Source organism: Puma concolor, chromosome B3 (genome assembly GCF_028749965.1).
Source record: "Puma concolor isolate L17-30 chromosome B3, mPumCon1.1.hap2, whole genome shotgun sequence".
In the NCBI taxonomy this organism is placed as follows: Eukaryota; Metazoa; Chordata; class Mammalia; order Carnivora; family Felidae; genus Puma; species Puma concolor.
In genome coordinates, this window is record NC_141672.1 from 13,904,380 (window position 1) to 13,929,058 (window position 24,679).

The 24,679-nt window shown below is 47.9% G+C and overlaps 1 protein-coding gene and 1 long non-coding RNA gene across 2 annotated transcripts in view; one reads left to right on the top strand and one right to left on the bottom strand.

The window, feature by feature from the left end:
- The window catches only part of DGLUCY (D-glutamate cyclase), a 74,370-nt gene that overhangs the window by 11,581 nt on the left and 38,110 nt on the right, over positions 1–24,679 (bottom strand). The window contains 7 exon segments of the mRNA XM_025919379.2: positions 269–421; positions 4,669–4,768; positions 8,431–8,691; positions 15,252–15,455; positions 18,651–18,773; positions 19,922–20,069; positions 23,200–23,398. Of these exon segments, the coding sequence (XP_025775164.1) occupies positions 269–421; positions 4,669–4,768; positions 8,431–8,691; positions 15,252–15,455; positions 18,651–18,773; positions 19,922–20,069; positions 23,200–23,398 (1,188 nt within the window).
- Positions 18,595–23,634, top strand: LOC147579757 (uncharacterized). The gene is made up of 3 exons (XR_015252074.1): positions 18,595–18,817; positions 21,006–21,112; positions 23,170–23,634. It is a non-coding gene; the product is annotated as an uncharacterized LOC147579757 (long non-coding RNA).

The window sequence follows — 24,679 nt, forward strand, 5'->3', positions numbered from 1 at the left end:
AGGTGCCCCTATTTTACTATTAGTTTTAATATTTTAGAGTTGGGGGAATAGAATATGCTAAAGCGTCATTTTCCTTTCTTGCTGTGGGAATGTTGGATTTCTAAGTGATAATGTTGTTATTGTCTACACAGATCACAATAAACAAAGAACAGCTCTGGAGTAGAAAAACTATGGACCCCATAGAACTCCTTCATGTCACCTGTTCAATAGTCAACTAAAAAGGCATTTAGTGCAGACACGCTCTTGTTGAATTCTCTGTGCTCCCGACTTACCAGTAGCTGAGATTCCAGGAATCTTCTGTGCTGCCAGCAAAAGATCATCAGTGGGGTCAACCCAGTGCCTGATGCTCATCTTCCTCGCATTATAGCAATTACCATTGGCGGCCCTTCCTGTGCGCTCAATTGCCACCAGATGGTCGAATCTGCCAGGAAGCAAGGGCATAGGGGCTTTATGGAGGGTGTGGCTGACTTGTTGGGTAATGTGTTTGTGTGAAGGACCCTTGTGCTCTCTTTGATTCCTTCATTCCTGCAGAATTTGACTCAACATTTATGTGTGCCACGGCCTGTGCTGGGGGCTAGTTGATCAGATCATTTTTTTTAAAGTTTATTTGTTTATTTTGAGAGGAGGGAGGGGCAGAGAGAGAAAATCCCAAGCAGGCTCTGCACTGTCAGCATAGAGCCAGACTCGGGCCCGGAACTCAGGAACCGTGAGATTATGACCTGAGCCGAAACCAAGAGTCAGATGCTTAACTGACTGAGACACCCAGGTGCCCCTCGATCAGGTCACTAAAAATCTCATCAGAATCTCTAGCGGTTCATTAGAGTCAGAGGCTGTGAGATTGAGAAGGCCAACGGTCAGGGTCACGTGTTTGACACTGCTGATGCCCTGCCCCATCTCCACTAGCCAGTGGGCACCAGCACCCAGGGGTTGGAGCGTTGGCTGCTCCTGGCCCACTTCTGGCTTCTTCTAGGTTCTTGTTCGGTTTACGAACACAAACAGACTTAAAAAAGAGTTGAAATGGAAGACAAATGAATCTAATACAAGACGGAGATTAGATAAGAGGCACAGGGAGCAGCGGTAAGCTTGTGGGCTATGGAATCAGATGGTGTAGGCTCTGAGTCCAGACCCTCCCGCTCCTGGCCTTGGCCAAGTGCTTAACCTCTCTGACCCACATTTGCTACCTCGGATGACCTGACAAGGGGACCTGTCTCATACAGGGCTGAAAGCAGCCTCCCTCGGCCTCATTTTTGGACACTGTGCCTGCAATATCTACTTCCCCGGGTTTGAAAGAGGCTTCAACAATATAGTGGAGAAAATGCACAAGAGATGCTTAGCAGAGGGCCCTGCACCCACTCAGTGCACGGTAAGTGGTAGTAGTTGTGGATGTTATCACTATTAGGAGGAATATTATCTTTTTTTCTCCACTATTTTTAAGTTTTTATTTAAATTCTAGTTAGTTAACAGACAGTGCAATATTGGTTTCAGGAGTAGAATGCAGTGACTCATCACTGATCTACAATGCCCAGTGCTCATCACAAGCGTCCTCCTTAATGCCCACCGCCATATAGCCTATCCCCCACCCACCTCGGGAAAATACTGTCTTGATTATCCAATTTAAAAACATGAAAATCACACTTCTTTGTTTCTGCAAATCCTCCCATGATGGAGTTCTTTAAAATCTTTGCTACAGGTAGCTAGGTGGTTAAGCATTGGCTTCAGCTCGGGTCATGATCTCGCGGTCTGTGAGTTCGAGCCCACATCGGGCTCTGTGCTGACAGCTCAGAGTCTGGAGCCTGCTTCGGATTCTGTGTCTTCCTCTCTTTCCGCCCCTCCGCCACTCATGCTCTGTCTCTCTCCCTCTCTCAAAAATAAGTAGACGTTAAAAAATTTTAAAAATCTTTGCTGTGGGAAACTGTGTGGTGGTTGCTCAAAACACGTAAAATAGAATCACCATGCGAACCAGAAATTCCACAAAAGAATGGACAGCGGGGTCTCCAAGAGATATTGCACATCCTTGCTCACGACAGTGGTGTTCCCACCAAGCGAATGGTAGAAGCAGCCCAGTGCCCACCGACAGACGAGCAAAAAGAACCAAAAGTGGTGTGTCCTCAAAAAGGACGGAAATTCTGACACGTGCTACAACATGGATGAAACTTGTGGATAATTTGCCGACCGAAATCAGCCAATCACAGAAGAACGAATACTGTAGGATCTCACCTTTATGAGGTACTAGAGCAGTTGATTCATAGAGACAGGAAGTAGAAGGGTTGGGGTCAGGGGTTGGGGTCGGGGTGGGGGATGGAAAGTCACTGTTTAATGGGGACAGCATTGCCGTTTGGGAGATGAAAAGGTCCTGGAGATGGACACATGACAAGGCGAATACACCTTAATGCCACTGAACTGCACACTTAAAATGGTTAAAGTGGCAACATTTATGTTATGTATATTTTGCTACAGTAAAAAAAAAAACACTAAGCTCTGAATGCTTTTTCTGTACATGTTTTTATTTATTCTATTTTATTAAAACAATTTTTTTATGTTTATTTATTTTTGAGAGACAGAGACAGAGAGAGAGCAGGGAAAGGGCAGAGAGAGGGAGACACAGAATCCGAAGTAGGCTCCAGGCTCTGAGGTGTCAGCACAGAGCCCGATGTGGGGCTTGAACTCACAGTCTGTGAAATCATGACCTGAGCTGAAGTCGGACGCTTAACCGACTGAGCCACCCAGGTGCCCCTGTACATGTTTTTAAAAAACAAAATCTTTATGCCTGGTCTGTGCCCTCTGGTTGTGCATAATGTGGTGACATCATATATGCCTGGATGAATAGGTCACCGGGTAGGTTTTGGAATGTAATCCTGAGGCTACATGTCCCCGGCAGAAAAAGGCAACCACTGAGAAGCAGAATTAACAAAAGGAAGGAGCTTTTTTTTTTTTTTTAAGTTTATTTATTTATTTTGAGAGAGAGGCAGAGAGAGTGAGCAGGAAAGGGCAGAGAGAGAGAGAGGGAGACAGAGAATCCCAAGAGGTCTCTGCGCTGTCAGTGTGGAGCCTGATGCAGGGCTCAAACCCACGAACCGTGACATCATGACTTGAGTTGAAACCAAGGGTCGGACGCTTAACTGACTGAGCCACCCAGGCGCCCCTAGAGGAAAGAGCTTTGACCCTGAATTTCCTCTAGATCTGTATCAATGTCGTTGAAAAAGCTGTTTACAACAAGACCTCCAAATGAGATTAATACATTCTCTGTTCTGCAGGGAGAACACCATTTCTGGATCTTCCCCCCAGGAGAATTCAGTTATACACCTCATGAAGGTGGATTGATTTTTTTTTTTTTTTCCTAGGCCTGCAGGGTCCATTTAGCTACAGTGGGAAGTAATCCACTCCTGGGAAGCCTGCTCCCTGGAAAGAGTTAATGCATCTTCTCCAAAGAGAGCAGAACCCTCTCTCCACCTCTCTCCACTCAGCAGAGCAGCACCTGTGTTAACTGCCATCGGGGATCCCACACAAGAGAATGTTCCAGCTTCTCCCCGGAGTTTCGGAGCTTTGTTTATATGCCAACTGTTTGCAGAATAGAAACATCTCTAATATGAATCATACATGTTCCTGCAGCTTTAAATAGCATATCAGCTCCATGATTGAACTTTTCATTGGTGACTCAGGGTTGTCATTATGATCACCAAATTCTGCTGTGACGCGCAGTAAAGCTATGCCCTCCAGGCCTATTAAGTCAGTGTTTTTAAGTTCTAATGGGACACTCATTAGTGGGTTGTGAAATAAATTAGGCCACGTCAGCATTTCCAGAAAAGTAAAATAGAACACCGAAGAACAGAATAGAACAGACTGGAATAGAAAATGTCAGAAAATACTGTTTTTTTTAATCTTCTGTTCTAGTTGTGTGTGCATACGTGTGTACTGTTTTGCAATGCAAAATGTAGTATGTATTACTTTTGTCAAAAACATTTGCAGAACACGGTATTAAAAATTATAAGATCTGAAATTCATCCCTAACTACAATAAAAATATTTTTCAAAATGTTTGATCATAACACACAGTAAAAAAAAATACACATACTTGGGGGCACCTGGGTGGCTCAGTCAGTTAAGCGTCTGACTTTGGCTCAGGTCATGATCTCACAGTTTGTGAGTTCAAGACCCGTGTCATGCTCTATGCTGACAGTTCAGAGCCTGGAACCTGCTTCGGATTCTGTGTCTCCCTCTCTCTCTGCCACTCCCCCACTCACACTCTGTCTCTGTCTCTCAAAAATAAACATTAAAAAGGCACACACACTTGCATAAAGTTTCATGACAGTACTTAACATGATGACTTAAAACATACAATGGTATTTCTATTTCTGTTTCACCTTCCGAAGGTGCTGGTTACCCCCACTGAAATGATTCACTGCCCTCTGATGGGTCATGACCCAGTTTGAGAAACTGTTAAGGTTTTGTTTTTTATAATTGTCCTATTGTCTCCCTCTACGGAGAAGACATGCCATCTCTCAGGGACCTGCCACTCCCAGAGACCCTCTGCGAAGCCCCCAGTACAGCTTGAGACCCTCCAGCCTGGCCCATCAGAACTCCGAGGTTCTGTCCTCTCTGGAGTTGTCAAAGTTAATAGCGTGTGGGCTTTTCCACCACCACCACTCACACTGGGAGGTGACATACATACCTGGGTGACTTGGGGTCCCCATCTTTGCAGAGAAATGCCTGAGCAGCTCCCACTGATTCACCTTGGAGAGTTAATATGGGGATCTGTGTCTTCAGGACCCCTTGAAAGTAAAGGCAGAGGGTGGACGCATCAGCCCTAGTGCTGCATTTTGGAAATTCACGTTGGCTTTTCAAAAGCTTCTTTGGAGAGGATCATCATCATGGGTGAGCAGCACCTACCTGTAGAATACTTTGTTAGGAAAGCCAAGACCTGGATGCAAAAATACTTGCTTCCTTTTAGTCGTGAGTAAACCCCAGGGCTTGTGGAGTGTGTGACCCTGAGTGGAACTGGGCTAGTGGCACCAATATTGTGGGCTAGCAAACAGGCTGCATGTAGATGTCCATAACACCATGTGATCGGAGGCCTATTCTGGCTCACTGTCCTTGTGAGCGCTGAGGACATATTTAGGTGCCCAGGTGACAGGGAGGCAGCTCTCCACTAAGTATGTGACATGCATGCTCTCATTTAACTGGCACAACAATTCTATGTGATAAGAACCATTATGAATCCCATTTTACAGAAGAGGGAAACTGAGGCTCAGAGATGCTAAATAACTTAGGCAAAGCTGAACATGGAGGTCAGTGTCACGACCTCAGTTTCCACCCTAAGTTCTCATCTGGTCCCCACCCTCCCCACCCTGCACACCCTTGGGGAAGTTCGAGAACAACAGAAGAGAGGTTCCAGAGTCTGGGCCTGGAGTTAGCTACTGATAGTAAAGTGATTTCCAAAAGTGAGTTTGACTCTCAAAAAAGGCACGTTTTCTAATTACAATAATAATACATATTATTGTAGAATACATGGGAAGCACACACAAATTCCAAATTAAAATAAAACTGACTTGGGGCAGCTGGTGGCTCAGTCGGTTAAGCATCTGACCCTTGGTTTCTGCTCTGGTCGTGATCTCATGGTTTTGTGAGTTCTAGCCCCGCTTCAGGCTCTGTGCTGACAGCTCAGAGCCTAGAGCCTGCATCAGATTCTGTGTCTCTTTCTTTCTCTGCCTCTCCCCGGCTCGAGCTCTGTCTCTCTCTGAATCTCAAAAAATAAGTAAACATTAAAAAAAAAAATAGTCTCCTTCTTGGGATAGATTGAAACTAGTTCAATCTTTCTTAAAAAAATAAATACATAAAAATAAAATTGACTTGATTTTCTTTAAGACCTCACAGCAGTTTGGGGTGGAATCCATGCGCCTTCACTGGCCCAGGATGAGGTCTCCCCGCAGAGCTTGAGACGCCTAACAGAGGGCCTGCGACAGGGATCGGACCCAGCGCTCATGGTCCCACGGGTTCTGCAGGACCCCCCAGACTGCTCTGTGGACCAGAGGGGGTGTCATAATCTCCGTCATCAGCCCCTCACACCCCTCACATAAATCCAGCCCAGGTAAGGTCTATGTTACGACCATGTGCTTATATAACAAATGTGGATTCGGGATGGCCCAGCTTCACCGTGTTGTTGCCCCAAGCCCTTTGGGAACTGCCACAGTGGGTGGAGGGGCCAGAATCACTGTCAGAGACCCTAAAGGGCCTCCCTCCAACCTCTCTCCAGCCCCACCCCATGTCTAAGGGGGAAAGACAAGAGGAGGGCAGTCAGTCCACTAAGGGAAACTCACTGAGCACATTCTACATGGGGCAGGCCAGGGAACGGGCAGGGAGGGGGGTGCGGGGGGTGGTCACAGCAGGCTGAAAGATCCAGCCCCTTTCTGTGCTGTGAGGAGCAGCCTGGTGGCCCGGCACGAAGACTGACTAAAACACCCCTGGGTGGGAAGCTACATTCCTAGCTGTGTGATCTTGGACAAGTCACAGAAATTCCCTTAGTTGTGGTTTCCTCCTCTGCAAATGGGGTTAATCATGCTCCCTGCCCCCAGGAGTGCTGTGGATGCAGTGATAGGATATGTGCCAAGCACTGAGCTGGGGGAGGCCGGTGCATAGTAGTTGCTAAGTTAAGGCTGGTGGTTTCTTACTTTCTTGACGTTGGATCAAGGATACAGGATTCCCGTAAGAAGGGGTACCAGGGGCCAAACAGGGCAGGGCACATAACATACCTCCAAGAGGGGGGCACACAGAAAGAGCCCCTGCAAAGGAATGTCAGGGCAAGATGAGAACCTGCACCTGAGCTACGAAGAACCAATTTATCAGTTTGGTCCATTTACGCTCAAGACAGGGAAGAAATGACTAAGCTCTTTCTTCTTTAAACATGTGCAGCCTTTGGTTATAAAAAGAACCGAAATAGTTTTCATCAAAAGGGCCAAATCTCTTTTGCTTTCCTCGTCCACATGTAATGAAATTTCTGCACAACCTAACACAGTAGATTCCACCTGCTAACCCGCCCGGCTGAGCCAGCCCCAGTTCTGAGCTCTTGTGCCGCCGGAGTTGGAGCCAGCGAGCAGGTGAGCAGAGAGCAGACCTGCTTCTGGGAACGCGCGCGGCTAAAAATACCGGACCCGGCTGTCAGATGGAAAAAAGACTGCCAGCCTGTTGGCGGTGGCTGCCACCGCGGCCCGTCCCTTCTCCGTGTTGACAACACAGTCGGTAAGTTTTCCTGTGTCCTCAGGGCAGCTACTCCCTTCTCCATCTCCCTGCTGGCTCCCCCTCTTCTCCTCAGCCTCTCCCTGGGGAGCGTCCCAGGGGGGGCAATCCTGGGCCCTTTTCTCCGTCTCGTATTCCCTCGGTGATCTCACCCTGTGTCTGGACTTAAAAGACCATCAATATGCCAACTGCTCTCCGATTTATCTTTCCAGCCCAGACTGCTCTCCTGACCTTGACTCGTAGATCTGTCTACTTGACTTCTCCATTTGTGTGGCTAATGGATTTCTCACCCCGAGGCTCCAACCTGCACTCTTTTAAAAACTTTTAAAACGTTGTGATTTTGGTAAAATACATAATGTGAAGTTTACTCTCTTAGCCATTTCTACGTGTGCATTTGCCCGGCATGGAACACATTCGCAACGTTGTTTGACGAGCACCCCACCATCCCTCTCCAGAATTTTTTCATCTTCACGAAGAGCTTCATTGAAGCCCTTTTTAGAGGCTAAAGGGAAAAAATGTGTCTCTAAAGAACACAGAGAGGTAGGCAATGGGAAGCAGGGTAGAGCACCAGGCTCCCAGCTGATGCCCAAACACCACCTGCGGAAGGGAGGACAGGTGAAGAGACTTGCTCACAGTGCCCCCCAGGCCGATCGTGGTGCACAGACGTCAGCAGCACAGCCTCACCCCAGCGCTGTTTGCAGCTCTCGTGCCACCTGGGTGCTCTGGGAACCTGTGCAGCATGGGGCATCCCCACCCATGCGGCCCCGGGAGGGACTCTGCCACCTGAGCCCTTCGGCCACTCTGTTCTTGACTATCCCGCCTCTGACTGGGGGGCGGGGGTCCAGGGCTGGCCAGGGTTGCTGAGTCCTCTGCAGGTCACCAGGGCTCTTGTAGGGAGGGGAGCAGGTGCACAGTGGGACCTTGGGACCTGGAGCCTGAAGGACCGGGGTTCAAACCCCAGCTCACCATTCCCATCCGGGGAAATCACCTGGACTTCTCAGAGGCTCAGCCTCTTCATCCATAAAACGCAGATATAATGCTGCTTATACCAGAGAGTTGTTCTGAGCTTTACGACAAACGCCCCTGCCCAGTGCACAGCCCTGTGCTGGGTGCTGGGCAGGAGTTCCACGCACGCTGACCCCCACCCTCTGCCCGCGGAGGTCCCCTTGGGGAAATGGACTGCCCTCATCTCGCTGCTCACCTTGCTCAACGGCATCTTCAACAGGTTTCTTGAACAAACCCGAAGCTCTCAGGTCAACGATCACGGAGACCTCCTTCTCCAAGGCCTGTAGGCAGGCGGCCAGAGCAATGGCTCCTGATGGGCCGTCTGTCTCTTCTGGGGGCTCATGGTTGAAGTGAGTGGGGAAGCCGGCGGTGACGAGCACCGAGTGGGCGTGGGACAGTGACAGGGAGGCCCTCAGCAGCTCACCTTTACAGAGCAGGTGCCCGATCCTCCAGTGGCCTAAAATTATTTGGAAAAAAAAAATCATAAAACAACGTCATTGTGTTTCGAGTCGAAACTTGGGCAAACAGTGGTTTGGTTTTTGATTTCCTTTTGTTTCTCACATGGATTTGAGGGGTGTGGCAGAGACGACTGGTCGTTCCCTGGAATGCCTTCTCCTCTGTCCCCTCTCACAAAGGGTAGCCGGTCAACCTCTGCCCAGCAGCAATTCCAGTTAGTGGGGGTGGGGGAGGGGGAGGGCACAGGACTGGGTTCTCTCTGCAGCATTCGGAGAGGGTCAAAGGGAATGTGAATGGAAGTCATGTGCACCCCCTCTGGGCCTGCCACACACCTCCTTGCCTACCCCTCTTCTCGGGTGCTGGGGTGCGACAACCAGCGCCTGCTGGGGGTCACGGGGTGTGATGGCAGAGCTTCTGGTGGGGGCAGGTCCCCCTTCCTGCTGAACATGAACACTCACCTGGGAAGGCCTGCCCTGGACAGTTGCGTGAGAGCCACACACTTGTACTGTATTTGAGGAAAGCATCTTGGGGTCAATTTATTATCGTGCTCTTAGCAAATCCTAACTCGTACAAGAACGTCAAAGGAGGAGAGGCAATGGGGCTGCCCTCGTCGGGGAGTCACCAGAAGAAGGCCCTGAGACATGGACTTGGGGGCAGGGATTTCAGTGGGAGGTGAGCCCAGGAACATGAAGTCCGAAGATGGAAGAAGTGTGAAAAAAGGGAGAAAAGCCGCTAAAGAATGCGTGAGTGAGCAAATCAACCCCAAAGGCAGCTGGGGCCTGATCCCGCTGGAGATGCTCTAGGAAACTGTGGGGTACACACCTCAGGACTGTCCTGCTAGAGGACAGGGAGACTGGGCATTGAGGCACCTGCCCCTGTCCCCTGCTGGGTGCAGGTTACCCATCAGGACATAAACTCCCCATCACCTGGGGCTGTGCCTGCTGTGCTGGGTCTGGAGGTACAAGGACATGCTCAGGTGGAGGAGAGAGAGTTGTGAGACTAAGTGGGTGAGCTGTCCCATTGGGAACCCCCCACTGCAGCAGCAGGTGAACCCCTAGGGGCAGGGGAGACAGGTGGGGCGCCAACGGCATCTGCTGTGATGCCTACTGGTGACTGTCAACCTGGTCCCAACTGGGCAGCACAGCCTCCCAGGGCCTGTCACATTTCATCATGACCCTGTCCGTATTCAGGGCACCCCAGATCATATCTGCACCCCATGAAGGCAGGGTGTGGCTCAGAACTTCCCCCACAAGCTGTGGCTGAAACGAGAGGTGGGCTGAGGGACGCAGCCAGAGAGGTCAGCTCGGCCTTGAGCTGCCTGGAGAACATGAAGGGACACAGGGTTGGGCTTTCTGTTGTGGGGGGACAGTTCCAGACTTAGAATCCAGAAACTTATACTCAAGCCCAGGTGTCGGAACATGGTAGCTGTGTGACCTTGGCCTCATCCCTGGATTGCTCTGGACCTCAGTTTCCTAGTGGAGCATGGGGGGGTCCAGGTGCAGGGAAAGGGCCCTTCACATACCTCCGGTAGGAGCGCCAACTGAACATTTGTCTGGAGGGCACTCTGACCTTAGATTGGCACATTCTAGTGGCACCAGCAATTCACGGGTAGGAATTTACCCTCATAAAGTGATTGTGGGGGGGTCCACACACATAGTCAGAAGGCGTTCATCACAGCCTTGTTTGTGGTGCCAAGTGACAGGATAATAATATAAATGGTGGCACATTCCTCAAATGGAATTCTAGGCAAACATTAGAAAGGATGTTGTAGAAAGCTAATGACATGGAAGGGTGTTTGCAAAATAAAAGGAAAAATATATTTACAATTTGTTTACATATATAGAAAGAATATATATATTCTTTCTATATATATTCTTTCTATATATATATTCTTTCTATATATATATATTCTTTCTATATATTTCTTCAGTCTTACAGGTTTAAGACTGAAGTAAAAGACTTTAAGGGCAAATATTGAACGGCTGATAATGGTTAATTGGGATGAGATTTTGGTAATTTTTTTAATGTTTATTTATTTCTTTTGAGAGAGAGAGAGAGAGCAGAGAAGGGGCAGAGAGAGAGAGGGAGAGAGAGAACCCCAAGCAGGCTCTGCACTGTCAGCACGGAGCCTGAGTCGGGGGGCTCGATCTCACAAACCGACTGAGCCACCCAGGTGCCCCGATTCTGGTCATCTTTACTGCCTGTTTACGTTCATTATTTTCTGATGCTTCTCCAACGAGTATGAACTGCTGTTGGTGGAAGGAAAGAAGAACATTTTCAAAGAAAGAAATCGGAATGTAACCTATTTCATAGTATGTGATAACAAAAGTGAGAGGAGGAGAGAGAGAGAACTTTGTCAAATTTGGAGCAGTGTATGATTTCATCATTTGCGATGATTTTATTATGAGAGAAGCATCGTCACTATGAACGCTGTGTTCTTTCATATTCTCCAGGCACCTCAAATGCAAGCCAACGTCGTCTCAAAAATGACTGAGTGGCTCTAATAGTGAGTAATGCTCAGTATACCACCATTAATCTTGTATCTGCTTATGTAACATAGTAGGAATCAAAAGCATCTATTGTTCTTGGGGATTAAAGATGTTCCTTAATAGACCATATTGGCACATCCGGACAGTCATGAATCTGCCTTTCCCCCAACCCTCATGCTTCAAACCTTGACACAGTCTGACTAAGCACCGAAGGGGGGCTTTGTGGATGGCCTCCTAGGTCATTCTTAGTAAGTTAGGGTGTGCTGGGTCTACAGTAAATTTGCTTCCTACTTACTTTTTTATCTGAGCTAATGGCAGAGTTAATAATTCATCTTCCCTTATGACCCTTGTGCTGAGTGGAAGAGATATAGCCTGGATAAGAATGTTTGTGAGGGAGAAAGTATTGCAGAAATTAAAAAAAAAAATCCACCCAGGAGATCAACTATGTAGGAGGTGCTCTCTCTCTCTCTCTCTCTATATATATATATAGCCATAAGCATTCAACTCTGTATATGCATATGTCCTTAAAGGTGCACCTGTGATAGGTATAGATCTCAAATTTACTGTGGGTTTATATGTAAAAGAAACCATACTCTTTGCAGAACCAATGAATGAATGAATGAATGAATGAACGAACAACCTAACAGACATACAAAAAATCAAAAAGCTATGCCCTGTGGTTTTGAAGGAAATTTTGCTAATGTAGACCTTTGATCCCAAACCCAGGGGAGAGAGAAGACTTTTTTTTTTTTTTTTAATTTTAGAGAGAAAGAGAGAGCATGAGCTGGGGAGAGGGGCAGAGGGAGAGAGTGAGAGAATCTTAAGTAGGCTCCATGCTTCGCGAGAAGTCCAACATTGGACTCAATCCTACAGCCCTGGGACCATGACCTGAGCCGAAATCAATAGTCAGACACTCAACTGACTGAGCCACCCAGGCACCCTGAGATCAGACATTTTTAAGGCTGGTTGCTGGTCCTGGAGCTATTTGATTCTTGGCCACAGTATTATTTAACATAAAAAGGCACCCTGGCTGGCTGCTCTATGACTCTGCCCAGCTGCTGCTCTCTGTACTGATGTTACTGTCATCAGCTCTGTCTAGGTGCTGGGACTTTGGCCAGGAGGGTTGATGTCTGCAGGCTGACCTTACCCCTCTGCTCTCCACAGGGGCCCCACCACCATCAATCCAGGTATCTGCTTAGGAAACAGGGATCAGATGGGCCAGCAGGGAGACCACTATATGCCTTTGCCAGACATTCAAAGTGCAAAGAGCTCCCAAGTCTAGAATTACAGCCCATGAGAAGGTGCAGAAGAAATGGGGTGTGAGCCACGAGAGACCAGAGCACTGTTTTAACTGGCCCAGTGGGACCATGATATACGACTTAAACTCAGATTCCAATTTATCCAACATTTGTTGATCGTGGGCTTTGGAGTCTGTTAGCGTGGATTCAATATCTGCCCCGACCATCTGCTAGCTAGGTGGACTTGGGCAAGTTTCTTAACCTTATATGCCTCAGTTTCCTCATCTGTTAAAGTTAATAATAGCTGTCTCATAGGGTCACTGGAAGAATTCAATAAGACGAAATGTGTCAAAGCTTTTAAATTTTTAAAAAAATTTATTTATTTTGAGAGAAAAAGAGAGAACACAGAGGTGGGGCAGAGAGGAGGAGAGAGAATCCCAAGCAGGATTCACACTGTCAGCACAGAGCTGGATGTAGCGCTCAAACCCACAAACCATGAGATCACGCTTAATGGCTTAATCAACTGAGCCACCCAGGCGCCCTGAAATGTGTCAAAGCTTTTTTAACATACGGGGAGAGCAGCTGGGAAGGCTGCACCTTAATTCTCTGGGGAGCACTAGCTAGCAAATTGATGGAATTTCTATGCACATCAGCGCCCTCTGCTGGCCGTATGTTTAAAAATTAGACATTGGCTCTTAACAAATGGTGCTGCAGGGGAAAGAGAAAAGCCCCTCGACTGGCTTACAGCCAACCTCCTCCTACCTGCAACCAGAAGACCCCTAGTGGATCTCATGTCTAGAAAGCCAGCAGACCGCAAGCCATAGAAGGAATGTCCTTTCTCTGAGACTCAATATACAATATACATGTTGCTTCCAAACTCTTGTGAGGCTGTCTCTTGCAGGGTCCTGCCCTACCAGAATCTGCGAGTGGCAACCCAGCCCCCCGCCCCCACCTCTGTTGCCCAGCACAGCCTATTCTGCACCCAACCTCAGGGCAATGGCACAAAAAGATGGGATTAGGGACACTGAAACCCAGGGGTGACTTGTTTAAATGGTGCCAGTTGACTAGCTAGGAACCATACTCCCTCTTTTCTTACCTACCCGGTCCCAACTGAGTCCTGCTGGCAATGTGCCCAGTTAATAAGCTCACCTTCCAAAGTCCCTCTTATCTTTAGTGTTGACAATTTTGGGGAAAAAAACATAAATAAAAACCCCAAAAATTCGGGGCGCCTGGGTGGCGCAGTCGGTTAAGCGTCCGACTTCAGCCAGGTCACGATCTCGCGGTCCGTGAGTTCGAGCCCCGCGTCGGGCTCTGGGCTGATGGCTCGGAGCCTGGAGCCTGTTTCCGTTTCTGTGTCTCCCTCTCTCTCCGCCCCTCCCCCGTTCATGCTCTGTCTCTCTCTGTCCCAAAAATAAATAAACGTTGAAAAAAAAATTAAAAAAAAAATAAAAAAACCCAAAAATTCATAGTCGAACTACCCAGAGATCATCAACATTAGAATTTTGGTGCATTTTTGGGGGATTCATACACAGTATAAACATTTTTAAAAAAACCACACTGTGGGGGCGCCTGGGTGGCTCAGTCGGTTAAGCGGCCAACTTCGGCTCAGGTCATGATCTCACGGTCCATGAGTTCGAGCCCCGAGTTGGGCTCTGTGCTGACAGCTCAGAGCCTGGAGCCTGTTTCAGATTCTGTGTCTCCCTCTCTCTGACCCTCACCGGTTCATGCTGTGTCTCTCTCTGTCTCAAAAATAAATAAACGTTAAAAAATAAAATAAAATTGGGGCGCCTGGGTGGCTCAGTCGGTTGAGCGGCTGACTTTGGCTCAGGTCACGATCTCGCGGTCTGTGAGTTCAAGCCCCGCGTCAGGCTCTGTGCTGACAGCTCGGAGCCTGGAGCCTGTTTCGGATTCTGTGTCTCCCTCTCTCTGACCCTCCCCCGTTCATGCTCTGTCTCTCTCTAAAATAAAATAAAATAAAACAAAATAAAATAAAATAAAATAAAATAAAATAAATCACACTGTGGGAATGCTCAGTAGAGGCAAAGAGGGAATTTAGGCAGCTGACCCTTGTATATGTAGGTGGGGGTGGAGGGGAAAGACGACTCAAACAAGTATCTTAATGACTCTCAAGTAACTTTTTAAAGAGTTTGGAAAAAAAAAAGAGTTTGGATTCTAAATATCTGTTTAAATTTTTTTTTTAATTTTTTAATGTTTATTTATTTTTGAGAGAGAGAGAGACACAGAGTGTGAGCAGGAGAGGGTCAGAGAGAGAGGGAGACACAGAATCTGAAGCAGGTTCCAGGCTCTGAGCTGTCAGCACAGAGCCCGATATGGGGCTTGAACTCACAAACAATGAGATCAATCTGAGCCAAAGTCAGATGCTTAACTGACTGAGCCACCCAGGTGCCCCTAAATTTTTTTAAATATTTATTTAGTTTTGAGACAGAGAGAGAGAGAGAGAGAGAGAGCGAGAGCAGGGTAGGGTCAGAGAGAGAGGGAGATACAGAATTTGAAGCAGGCTCCAGGGTCCGAGCTGTCAGCACAGAGCCCGATGTGGGGCTTGAACTCACGAATCGTGAGATCATGACCTCAGCCAAAGTTGGACGCTTAATCGACTGAGCCACCCAGGTGCCCCAAGCCTATGCCTACTTTCTTGGTAAAACAGCAACTTCTTCTCTTTGATAGTGCTAGTTAAATAAAGAGGAATAAATTCTTCTTTTCATAAAAAATTCGTACTATAGATGCATGTACTTTGCATGCTGCCTTTTTCACTGACCGTTACTTCGATGATGAATTTCTCCAAGTCATTAAGGTGTGAACACTTTGTTTCTTACCTGGGTCTATGACAATTATAGTCTCTAGTTCTCTAATCTTCTGAACAGCTGAAGCTGATGCGATGCTGTAGGGCAAAGGATCTTGGGAAATGTGATGGACCTCAGGAATTCCCTCAGGGGTAAGACAACTGGGTGGAGCCTCTGTATTCTTCAGGTTGGTCATGACTGTGCAACCCAGTGCACTGGTGAAAGCCAGCGGGGTCTCTAAAACACACAACAAGAGGGCCTGAATGCACTCACTTCATTAGACTCAGTTCATTCTCATCTAGCCCACTGTCGGACGGGCAAGATGGCACCATGCATCAACTCTGCCAACAGTGCTTCACGGCTTCTTGCACCAAGTCAGAAAAAACTGTCTTATGGCTAAATCAAGTCCCACTCAAACAAGTGCCTCCAATTTTTAGGAAAGTGAAGATGAGTTGGGTATGGAAGAAGGGAGAAGAGAGGCACAGCCATAGCTACAGATAGGGCTCTAGGAATTTCCGTCAATTTAATCCCACGGGTATCCGAAAGTACTTACTGAACTCTTACAATGCATGAAGCCATCTTTCTGTACTTTGCTAATAAATAGCTCTCTGAACATACCTCCCATTTTTCCCATAGGACCTTTATTTTGATTTGGTATATGCTAACTTTGTTCTTTAAAAACTTCCTCCCCCTTCCAAAAAAAAGGGCTCAGTCCGTTGAGTGTCTGGCTCTTGATTTCAGCTCAGGTTATGATCCCAGGGTGGCGGTATTGAGCCCCACCTTGGACTCCGTGCTGATCGTGGAGCCTACTTAAGAGTCTCTCTCTTTCTGCCCCTCCCCTGCTTGCATCCTCTCTCTCAATATAAATACATAAACTTTAAAAATATTTTTTAAAAAAGATTCTCTCTCTCTCCCTCTGCCACTCTCCCACTCACACCTTCTCTCTTGCACCCTCCCTCCCTCAAAACAAAACACAAACAGAACAACACACCTCTCCCACACTAACTCCTGGGCAATGTGAATCCCGGGCACTCTAGTATAGTTATAAAGAACTGGCTTTAGTGTGCCAAACAGAGTTGGAGATGAGACTTTATCTTCTCTAAACACGTTTCTTCAACTGTATCATAATGATAATGCTTCAGATAGTTGTTGTCAGAACTGGAAAATGCACATAAAAGTGTTTTCTCAAAGTGGTTCAGAGTAAACCTTCAATAAGTGATGGTTTGCCTCACTGAATCAGGCACAGTATCTTACTCGTCCTATGCTTTTGTGCCTGGCTCATTTAGGTGCTTAATACCTCCTGTCCTTCATTTACATCTTCTGCTTTCTTCACTGTCATTATTATCCTAGAGTGCTTCCACTCCTACTCAGCTGTGTGCTCCCAGAGATGAGGGACCATTGTTTACTTATCTCAGAATTCGAGTGTCTCAACGCACAAATGTTTCGAATTTCACGGAAAACAGTCACATTTTTTTCAGATTTAACAAAAGTCCAAAGTTAGTCAACACTTCAGAAGGAAAACCTACTGATAACTGCAGAAAGCATTCTAACTTAATTTTTAGACAGGCAAGGACTAAGGATTTTGATGAATGGAATCACTTTAGACAGCATCTAAAACTGATCACTCTAATGCCAGGTACACATCAGAACAGTCAGCTCAGAAGGTGACACAGGGTTTTTCCCCACCAGCTGTGAGGTGTGTAGCTATCACTGAGAGAAGTTTAAATGTTGAAGTTTGAGCATGACTTTTGTAAGTCAGAAATATTCAAGGTCATCCCTAAGCCAATGACGTCACTTGGTCTCATTTACAGTCAGAAATGCTATTTCCAGCCAGAGCTAATGGGCTGGAGTTTGCTGCAGAACAGGGCGTCCCCTGTGGCTGGTGGCAGAGAGGAGTGAGGCCACCGTGCTAGACAATATTTACTGCACGTGTGTGGATGTGTGAACACACTTGAGCACACACACACTCAGAAATGACCACACACTCCCTGAGAACTGCATCTTGTCTCATGCAGCATTTTATCCCCAAGATCTGGGTCCATGCCTGGTACATAGCAGGTGCCTAATACATTTAATGTTAGATAATAGAATTCCACAGATCTCATCACCATATTAATCTTCCCCTGTCATGAGGCCATTCTGATAGCTAAACTTATATGAATGATTTCAAAATCAATTAAAGTAACATTAAATTCTATGGATTGTAGTGTGAGTGTGGCTCACTTGGCTAGAATTTTCCAGTGTCTATGAAATAGACTGCAATAGTTAATGTTTTATCACATCCCTACCTTACTGTGAGCTAGTTAGGGCGCCCTCGTGTGTCGCTTCATTGTAATAGCATCCTACACTTCGGGAAAAATCAACTGACTGTATATACATCACTTTCAAATACGGAGGTCCTGCCGGATGAAGATCTGTTCCAAGACCCTCCATGGACAGGAAACCGCGGATAGCACCGAACCCTACAGACTATGTTTTTCCCTATATGTACATCCTTATGATAAAGTTTAGTTTATAAATTAGGCACAGTAGGATTAAGAAGGCTAATAATAGAGCAATTATAACAATATACTATAATAAAAGTTATGTGAATGTGGTCTCCTTTTCTAAAAATACCTTCCGGTACTGTACGCACCCTTCCTCTTGTGACCATGTGAGGTGATAACGTGCCTGCGTGAGAGCTGAATGAAGCGAGGTGAGCGACCGCAGGCATTGTGATGGAGTGGGAGGCCACTACTGACCTTCTGACGATTCATCGGAAGGAGGATCATCTGCTTCTTGACTGCAGTTGACTGTGGGTAACAAACCTCCCGAGGCAGAACTGAAGATGAGGGGGGCCCGCTGCACCTTGCCAACACCACGTGGAATGGTGTGTTTAGCTGTGCTTTTGCCTTCGCTCTTGTTTTCACAAGCTCCACCCACCTTCAAAATGTCTCAGAGAGTCAAGCTAAATATTGGTCTTTCTATCACAATGGGCTGGGAGCCCTCTGCAGTGAGAAATATTTTAATCAAAGCATCCTTGGGCTGAGAGACGAGCTGCTGGTGAGACCCAGCCCTGGGAAGGGAAGAAGGAAGCCAGTGAGATCTGTATGCTTTGTGTTCTGTTTTGTGACTCTGTTTCTTTTTTGTTTTTAATGTTTATTTATTTTTGAGAGAGCATGAGTGGGGGGAAGGGCAGAGGGAAGGGGGGACAGAGGATCCAAAGCCGCCTCTGCGCTGTCAGCGTGAGCAGGGCTCGAATGCAGCACTCGGACTCACAAACTGTGAGATTGTGACCTGAGCCGAAGTCGGACACTCAACTGAGTCACCCAGGCACCCATTATGACTCTATTTCTTAAATCACTGCACTGTGAGTCTATGCTTTCAAGAACTACAGCCCCACTGGTTTCCATCGTGGGTCATGGTGATTGTGCCCCATAAACCCAGACACACTGCAGCTGCTGACAGCTTCGAGGCTGGTCATTGGAGAAGGTCAGAACACTGGGACGTCCCCCGGCTGACACACCACAGGCTCCCCATAGTCAGGTCTAGAAAGATCTTTGATTCCCAACCATTCTGCAAATGGAAAAAGAAAATGAAGTCCATCGGATCCTGCCCTGGTAGGTCCCATCCAAGTTGACACACATTGAGTGGTTTATGCTTCTTTCTCCCAGACAAACTCTGGTCCTAGGATTGCTGTCGATGGTACTGGAGAAAAGGAATTGGGACTTTAACAACCCAGGGCGCTTGCTAACTTCTGGCACATTCTGAGTTGCACAGTTTCCGAACACAGAACCTCAAACCTGGTTTGATTGCTGGAGGAGCCTTGGGTGCACTTAGCCCAGCACCTTGTGCAGGTTGCTAACCAAGCCAGCATTTGTGAGCCCACATTTATCTTGGTACAAGCTGAGTCACATAACGCAGACCTAAACTCTGTTGCTTAACCACCAACAGCACCCCTACTGATGGTCTGGCATCAGAAGGCTCATGAGGACAGCAAAGATGGATGTGTTGGGCCAACCCAGGCCCACCGATGAGAAGACAATTCAATGGTTCATCAATGCACTTTGCTTTGGGGGGTCCTGAGATCATCTTTCTAAGAGAAAGGTGGCCCCACTGTTGATTGCATCTTTAGAGAAAGCAGGTTTTGTCTGATTGGTTCGTTTTACACAGCTGAGCAAATTCAGTTACACTGAGCTTTGACTCTCACCCAAGACCCAATCCCAGGTTCTCACCAGGTCCTCTGAGAACCACAAAGAGGCCTGGACAGCTGCCACTCTTGGATCTGCTCACTCACTCTCAGACTGAGTTAATACCCTGGGGATCAGTTGAAGTGAACATTTGGAACAAAGCCTTCCCCTGCTAAATACACTGCTGACCAACAGCCTGGATTAGAGGTTGCTCTCAGCTCAAGTCCCGGGACACATAGCTGTGCTGTCACTCTCTACCACCTGCTTCCCCCAACCCTTCAGGTTCACCTTAAGTTCATGGGAGATGATGGGTGAGGCTGACTATTCTGCCAAGGGCAACACCTTTAAACCTGAGGGACCTCTGTAAACCCAGCCCGAAAGCTGCTGCGGGAGTCTGATCCTCGTCCAGGACGCCCAGGACCCCTGGGAAGATGAGGACAAGCCGGGGGAGTTCGGGAACATAGCAGGTTCCCGTCTTCTCGTGCTGAAGTTCAGGGGTGGCTGTCAGAATACTGAATGAGAGTGGACACTCACCCGGGTCGCCGACATGAATGGGATGTCCCTTATTCCCTGGGGAGCAACTGGCCCGCGCCAGCCCTTCCAGCTTGTTCTTGGGGATGGGCCGCATTGTGACCACCAGGTGGCAGCAAAAGCCAGCAATGGTGGCACAAGGCGCTGTCGTCTGAAAAGAAATCAAGGAAAACAAGTTGAAAAACAGAATTAACACAGATGGAAAGCCTGAACACCAGGAGTTCAAAGCAGCTGAATGAAAGAGGGGATCCAAGCAGCTATTATAAAATTATAGCTTCTACTTTTTGTTTGTTTTTAAGACTGATTTAATATATTATATTATATTATATTATATTATATTATATTATATTATATTATATTATATTATTATTTAGTGACAGAGACAGTGCCAGCAGGGGAGAGGCAGAGAGAGAGAGGGAGAGAGAGAATCCCAAGCAGGCTCCTCTCTACCCACGCAGAGCCAGATGGGGGGCTTGAACCCGCAACACTGTGTAATCATGACCTGAACCAAAATCAAGAGTCGGAGAGACGCTCAACCAACCAACTGAGCCACCCAGGTGCCCCATGTTGCTTCTACTTTTATGTGACATAGAAATGAGAAAGCCTGCTGGTATTTATTGGTCTAAAACAGAGAACCTTGTATGTGCTGTGGATGCTCTGGTAGCTTGGAGCAGCTGCAGACCCCCACTTAAAGCAATGTTTTTAACTACAGGAAAAGAAACGCACAGGTTTACAAAGCCAACCAATTATATTGCACATGCAGTTATCAAATTATGAAAAAATGTGATGCAGCGATATGTATCCTTCATTAACAGCTTGGGGAACAAGACGGCAGACCTACCATTATAATTTTGGTGTAGTGATCAACATACAGGATATTTTTGTGCTATCAGACTGGCCATGAGACATGAAACTATCTGGGAGTTCTCTGGGCAGCCACAAAATGACAGGGTCTGCTGATACAACTGTAGTTCCTTGTCTGAGTTCATAATCAAAGGAAATGCTCAGTTTCAGTCTGAAGCTATAAAAATAAAGATGTAATTTTTTCCCCATCCAATTTCATGGGTCCTCTGAATTTTCTCCACAGACCTCTAGGGGTCCGTGGACCGCAGGTGAAGACCTCTAAGACAGTCAGCGGCAGAGGGTTCCAAGGACAAGGGATCTCTCAGGAGGCATTGGGATCTGCTTTGCCTCGTGAGTCCACACTGGGGATGGGGGCCCCACTGAGCCCTGCCTCACTCCTCCTGCCTTAGAATGACCTGTGTGACTTTCACTGGTGGCGGTGTTTGTGGTCTGAATGGTTTCTGGTGGCTGCCGTGGGGCTTATGAATGATTTAGGATGTGGCCAGGATGATGATCCACTGGGACGTGGCTGCTGCCCAAAGGGCTTGCTGTTGGCACTGAGGGGGGAAAATGCCACCCCAAAATACACCAGTTTGGCATACGGATTGTTTTGAATTAAAGTTACTTGAGAAACCGCCAGTGCAAGAAAAACACTCTACACCCCTTTCCAGCCCCCCCCCCGCTGAAAAGCAGGAAATAATCCTCCCACGTGAAGGGACCCTCCCCGTACCAAGAGGGTAGAAGGCATCTTTATCTCCAGAGATGGGAAATCAAGGCCGAGAGGGCTGTGTAAACAAACCTTGTGACCTCCTTGTGAATTTACTACCCCAAGCTCAAACTTGTCTTACCAATTCTTCACAAATTCATTGTTTCTTTGTCTGAAAGGTGTAAAAGCTATCTGTTTTGGTCACTTCTTCGAGCCTCACATATTTGGGGCTCCTGTAGGTATGACATTAAATTTAGTTTTCTCCTGTTAATCCACCTCCTGTCGATCTAAGTGTTAGACCAGCCAAAGGGCCTAGAAGGGAAGAAGGGACAAGTTTTCCTCCCTGGCAGTCCCTGGTGGCCACAGGATGAAACCTTGGCGTGCCTGCCCGGTTGGTGTCTGAATCACAGCACTGGGGAAGGGACACGCGTCAGGGACTTTCACAGGGGACAGGCAGTGCTCCCCGAGACTGCCCCTCAGGGCCCCACCTGAATCCAAGATGGCTGCCTGGCCGTATCTCCCAGGAGCCAAGGGCCAGAGGCAACCGTACTGAACAGAAGGCTATTTGGTAAGTGAGCTGTCATGAGAAAACCATGGCATCCCCTGACCATGGCAGTGATGAACATGCTGTGCAAAGCATCCCTTAATCGTCACACTTCTACTAGTGACATTTCATAAACGGGAGCCAGGAGTCCTAGGGTACGGTCTGGCTTTGGGATATGGGCGAGTCCTTTTCTCTCTCCAGGCCTCAGTTTCCTCATCTCAATGACAGACTGCCCATGATGTACCTGCTGCCAAGGGTGGTGTGTTTGGGGGCCACCTCTGCCCCAGGGCCCCTGCCAGTGACTGTACTTCTGTCTCCGCCCTTCCCTACCTTTAAGAAACTGCTCAGGCACATGCTTCACTCATGAAAATTGTTTCTCATCGGAGGCAGCTCGGGCCTCTCTGGCAGGAGCCCAAACCAGGCAAGTTTCAATAAATGTCCGGAAGCCCAAGACAAAATCTGCAGTCCAAGTCCTCCATAGAGGACCCTGCAGCCGGCCGTTGATGCTGGCTGACCAGCCGTTGACGTGGGCTGATTCACACGATGTCCTGGAGGGGGGTCAGGGGAATGAGGGAATCTGGTTCTCCTGCCTTGACAAGCAGTGGCTGGAATGGAACTTCAGAGACACAGCAGGGAGGTGACCCCTAGCAGCGGGCACGTCCCAGGAGAGGCGACCCCCAGGGGCCACCGCTGGCCAAGAACAGAACCCAGCTCTCCTGACAGAAACATAACCCGGCAGCCAACAGGCTGGCCAAGGCCCTGCCACAAATCCCCGGGGCATTTACCTGGCCAGGCACATTCTGCCCGATGCCAGGAAGTTTGAGCCAAGGAGGATTTTCAAAAAGCTCACTGAGATGCTCTAAGTTAAAGGAGCCAGACAAATTCCAGACAGGTTTGGTTTACACGGTTGCCACAATGTCTTATAAGGGCTTGACTTGCACACTCAAGGCCACCCTGGGAGCTCACAGCAATCCCAGAGGTGGGCACGAGGGAGGCTGGACATTCCATTTTCCAGATGAGGGGACAAGCTCAGAGAGGTTAACCACTTGTCAGGTTGCACAGCAAGAGAGCGGCTGAGCTGAGGTCACTTTAGTCTCTGACCTCCTGAGTGCATGTTCTCCCCACCACAGGAAAATACAAGGTGATGCACATTTTCAGGTCATTCTGCCCTTGGAGATTGTGTCCTACCTCGTACACACCCACGTGACCATGCCCTACGGAGTCTCTTCTGGGGAGCCCCACCTTCTCCAAGGCTGCTTCCAGGGAGGAGCTGCAGTCCGGGAGGAAGGTCACCATGTCCCTCAGCTGCTCCGAGTACTCCTCCAATGAGGTCAGGCTGCCTCTGTGGGCAACAAACTCGTACTTCCGGAACTAGGGACACCCTGTCCTGGGGGGAAGCTCATAGTTCCAGAATCAAGATGGCCCCTGACCGTGCATTTTTAAAAAGAATGGGGGATGGGGTCCCTGGGTGGCGCAGTTGGTTAGGCCTCCGACTCTTGATTTCGGCTCAGATTCATGAGTTTGAGCCCCATGTCGGACTCTGCACTGACAGTGTGGAGCCTGCTTGGGATTCTCTCTCTCTCTCTCTCTCTCTCTCTCTCTCTCTTTCTCTCTCTCTGCTCTTCCCCCACTTGTGCTCTCTCTCAAAAATAAATAAATAAGCTTAAAAAAATCTTTTAAAAAAAGAGACTTTTCTGTAGAATTAAAATATTATGGTTTTAAGCCAGTTCTTTATTCACTCCAAAATTATTTTGTTGAGCCATTCCTCTGTGCCAAGCACAAGCCAAGTGATGGGACAACAGTGACACAGGACATCAGCCCAGCCCATAAGAAGTATGCAATCCTACGTTGGCGGTGAGACTGCACTGAAAACAAATACTTGCAACACAGAGCAGTGAGTGTTAACAGTATGGGTGGAGGAGTGACCCATGGAAGGGAGGAACTCATTCTCCCCCACAAAGGGGAAGGTGCTGGAGCTGGATCCTGAGGGATGAATAGGAGTTCACCAGCTGAACAAGGGGGAAAGCACATCCTAGGCAGAGGGAACAGTATGTGAGCAGCATGGAGGCATCAAACATGTGACACACTGTGCGATCTGCTCTAAGCGTCCCCAAGATGGTAGCCTAGGGGGTGCTAGGAAAAAAACAGAAGGAGCTGACCTCAGGTCTGGGTGGGGTCTCTGAAGGACTCTCCTAGCCCAGTGTCCACAAAATGGTAGCAGCAGAATGTTCTGGGGGAGCTTTCTCTCTGGGGAGATGGCTGGGGATGGCTGGAGCGTCACGGGGGAGGGGAGACACTGAGCCAGGGCCTGGTCACTACAGGTGACCAGGTATCAGGCCAAGGTGCAAGTCATGGGAAGGCACTGAAGAGTTTATTTATTTATTTATTTATTTTTATTTTTAAAATTATTTATTTATTTTTGAGAGAGAAGAGAGACAGAGCATGAGCAGGGGAAGGGCAGAGAGACCAAGATACACAGAATCCGTAGGAGACTCTAGACTCCGAGCTGACAGCACAGAGCCCGATGCAGGGCTTGAACCCACAAACCATGAGATCATGACCTGAGCCGAAGTTGGATGCTTACCCAACTGAGCCACTCAGGCGCTCCATGGCACTGAAGATTTTAAAGGGGGGAGTCATGTGATCAGACCTAGCATTTAGGAAAAGT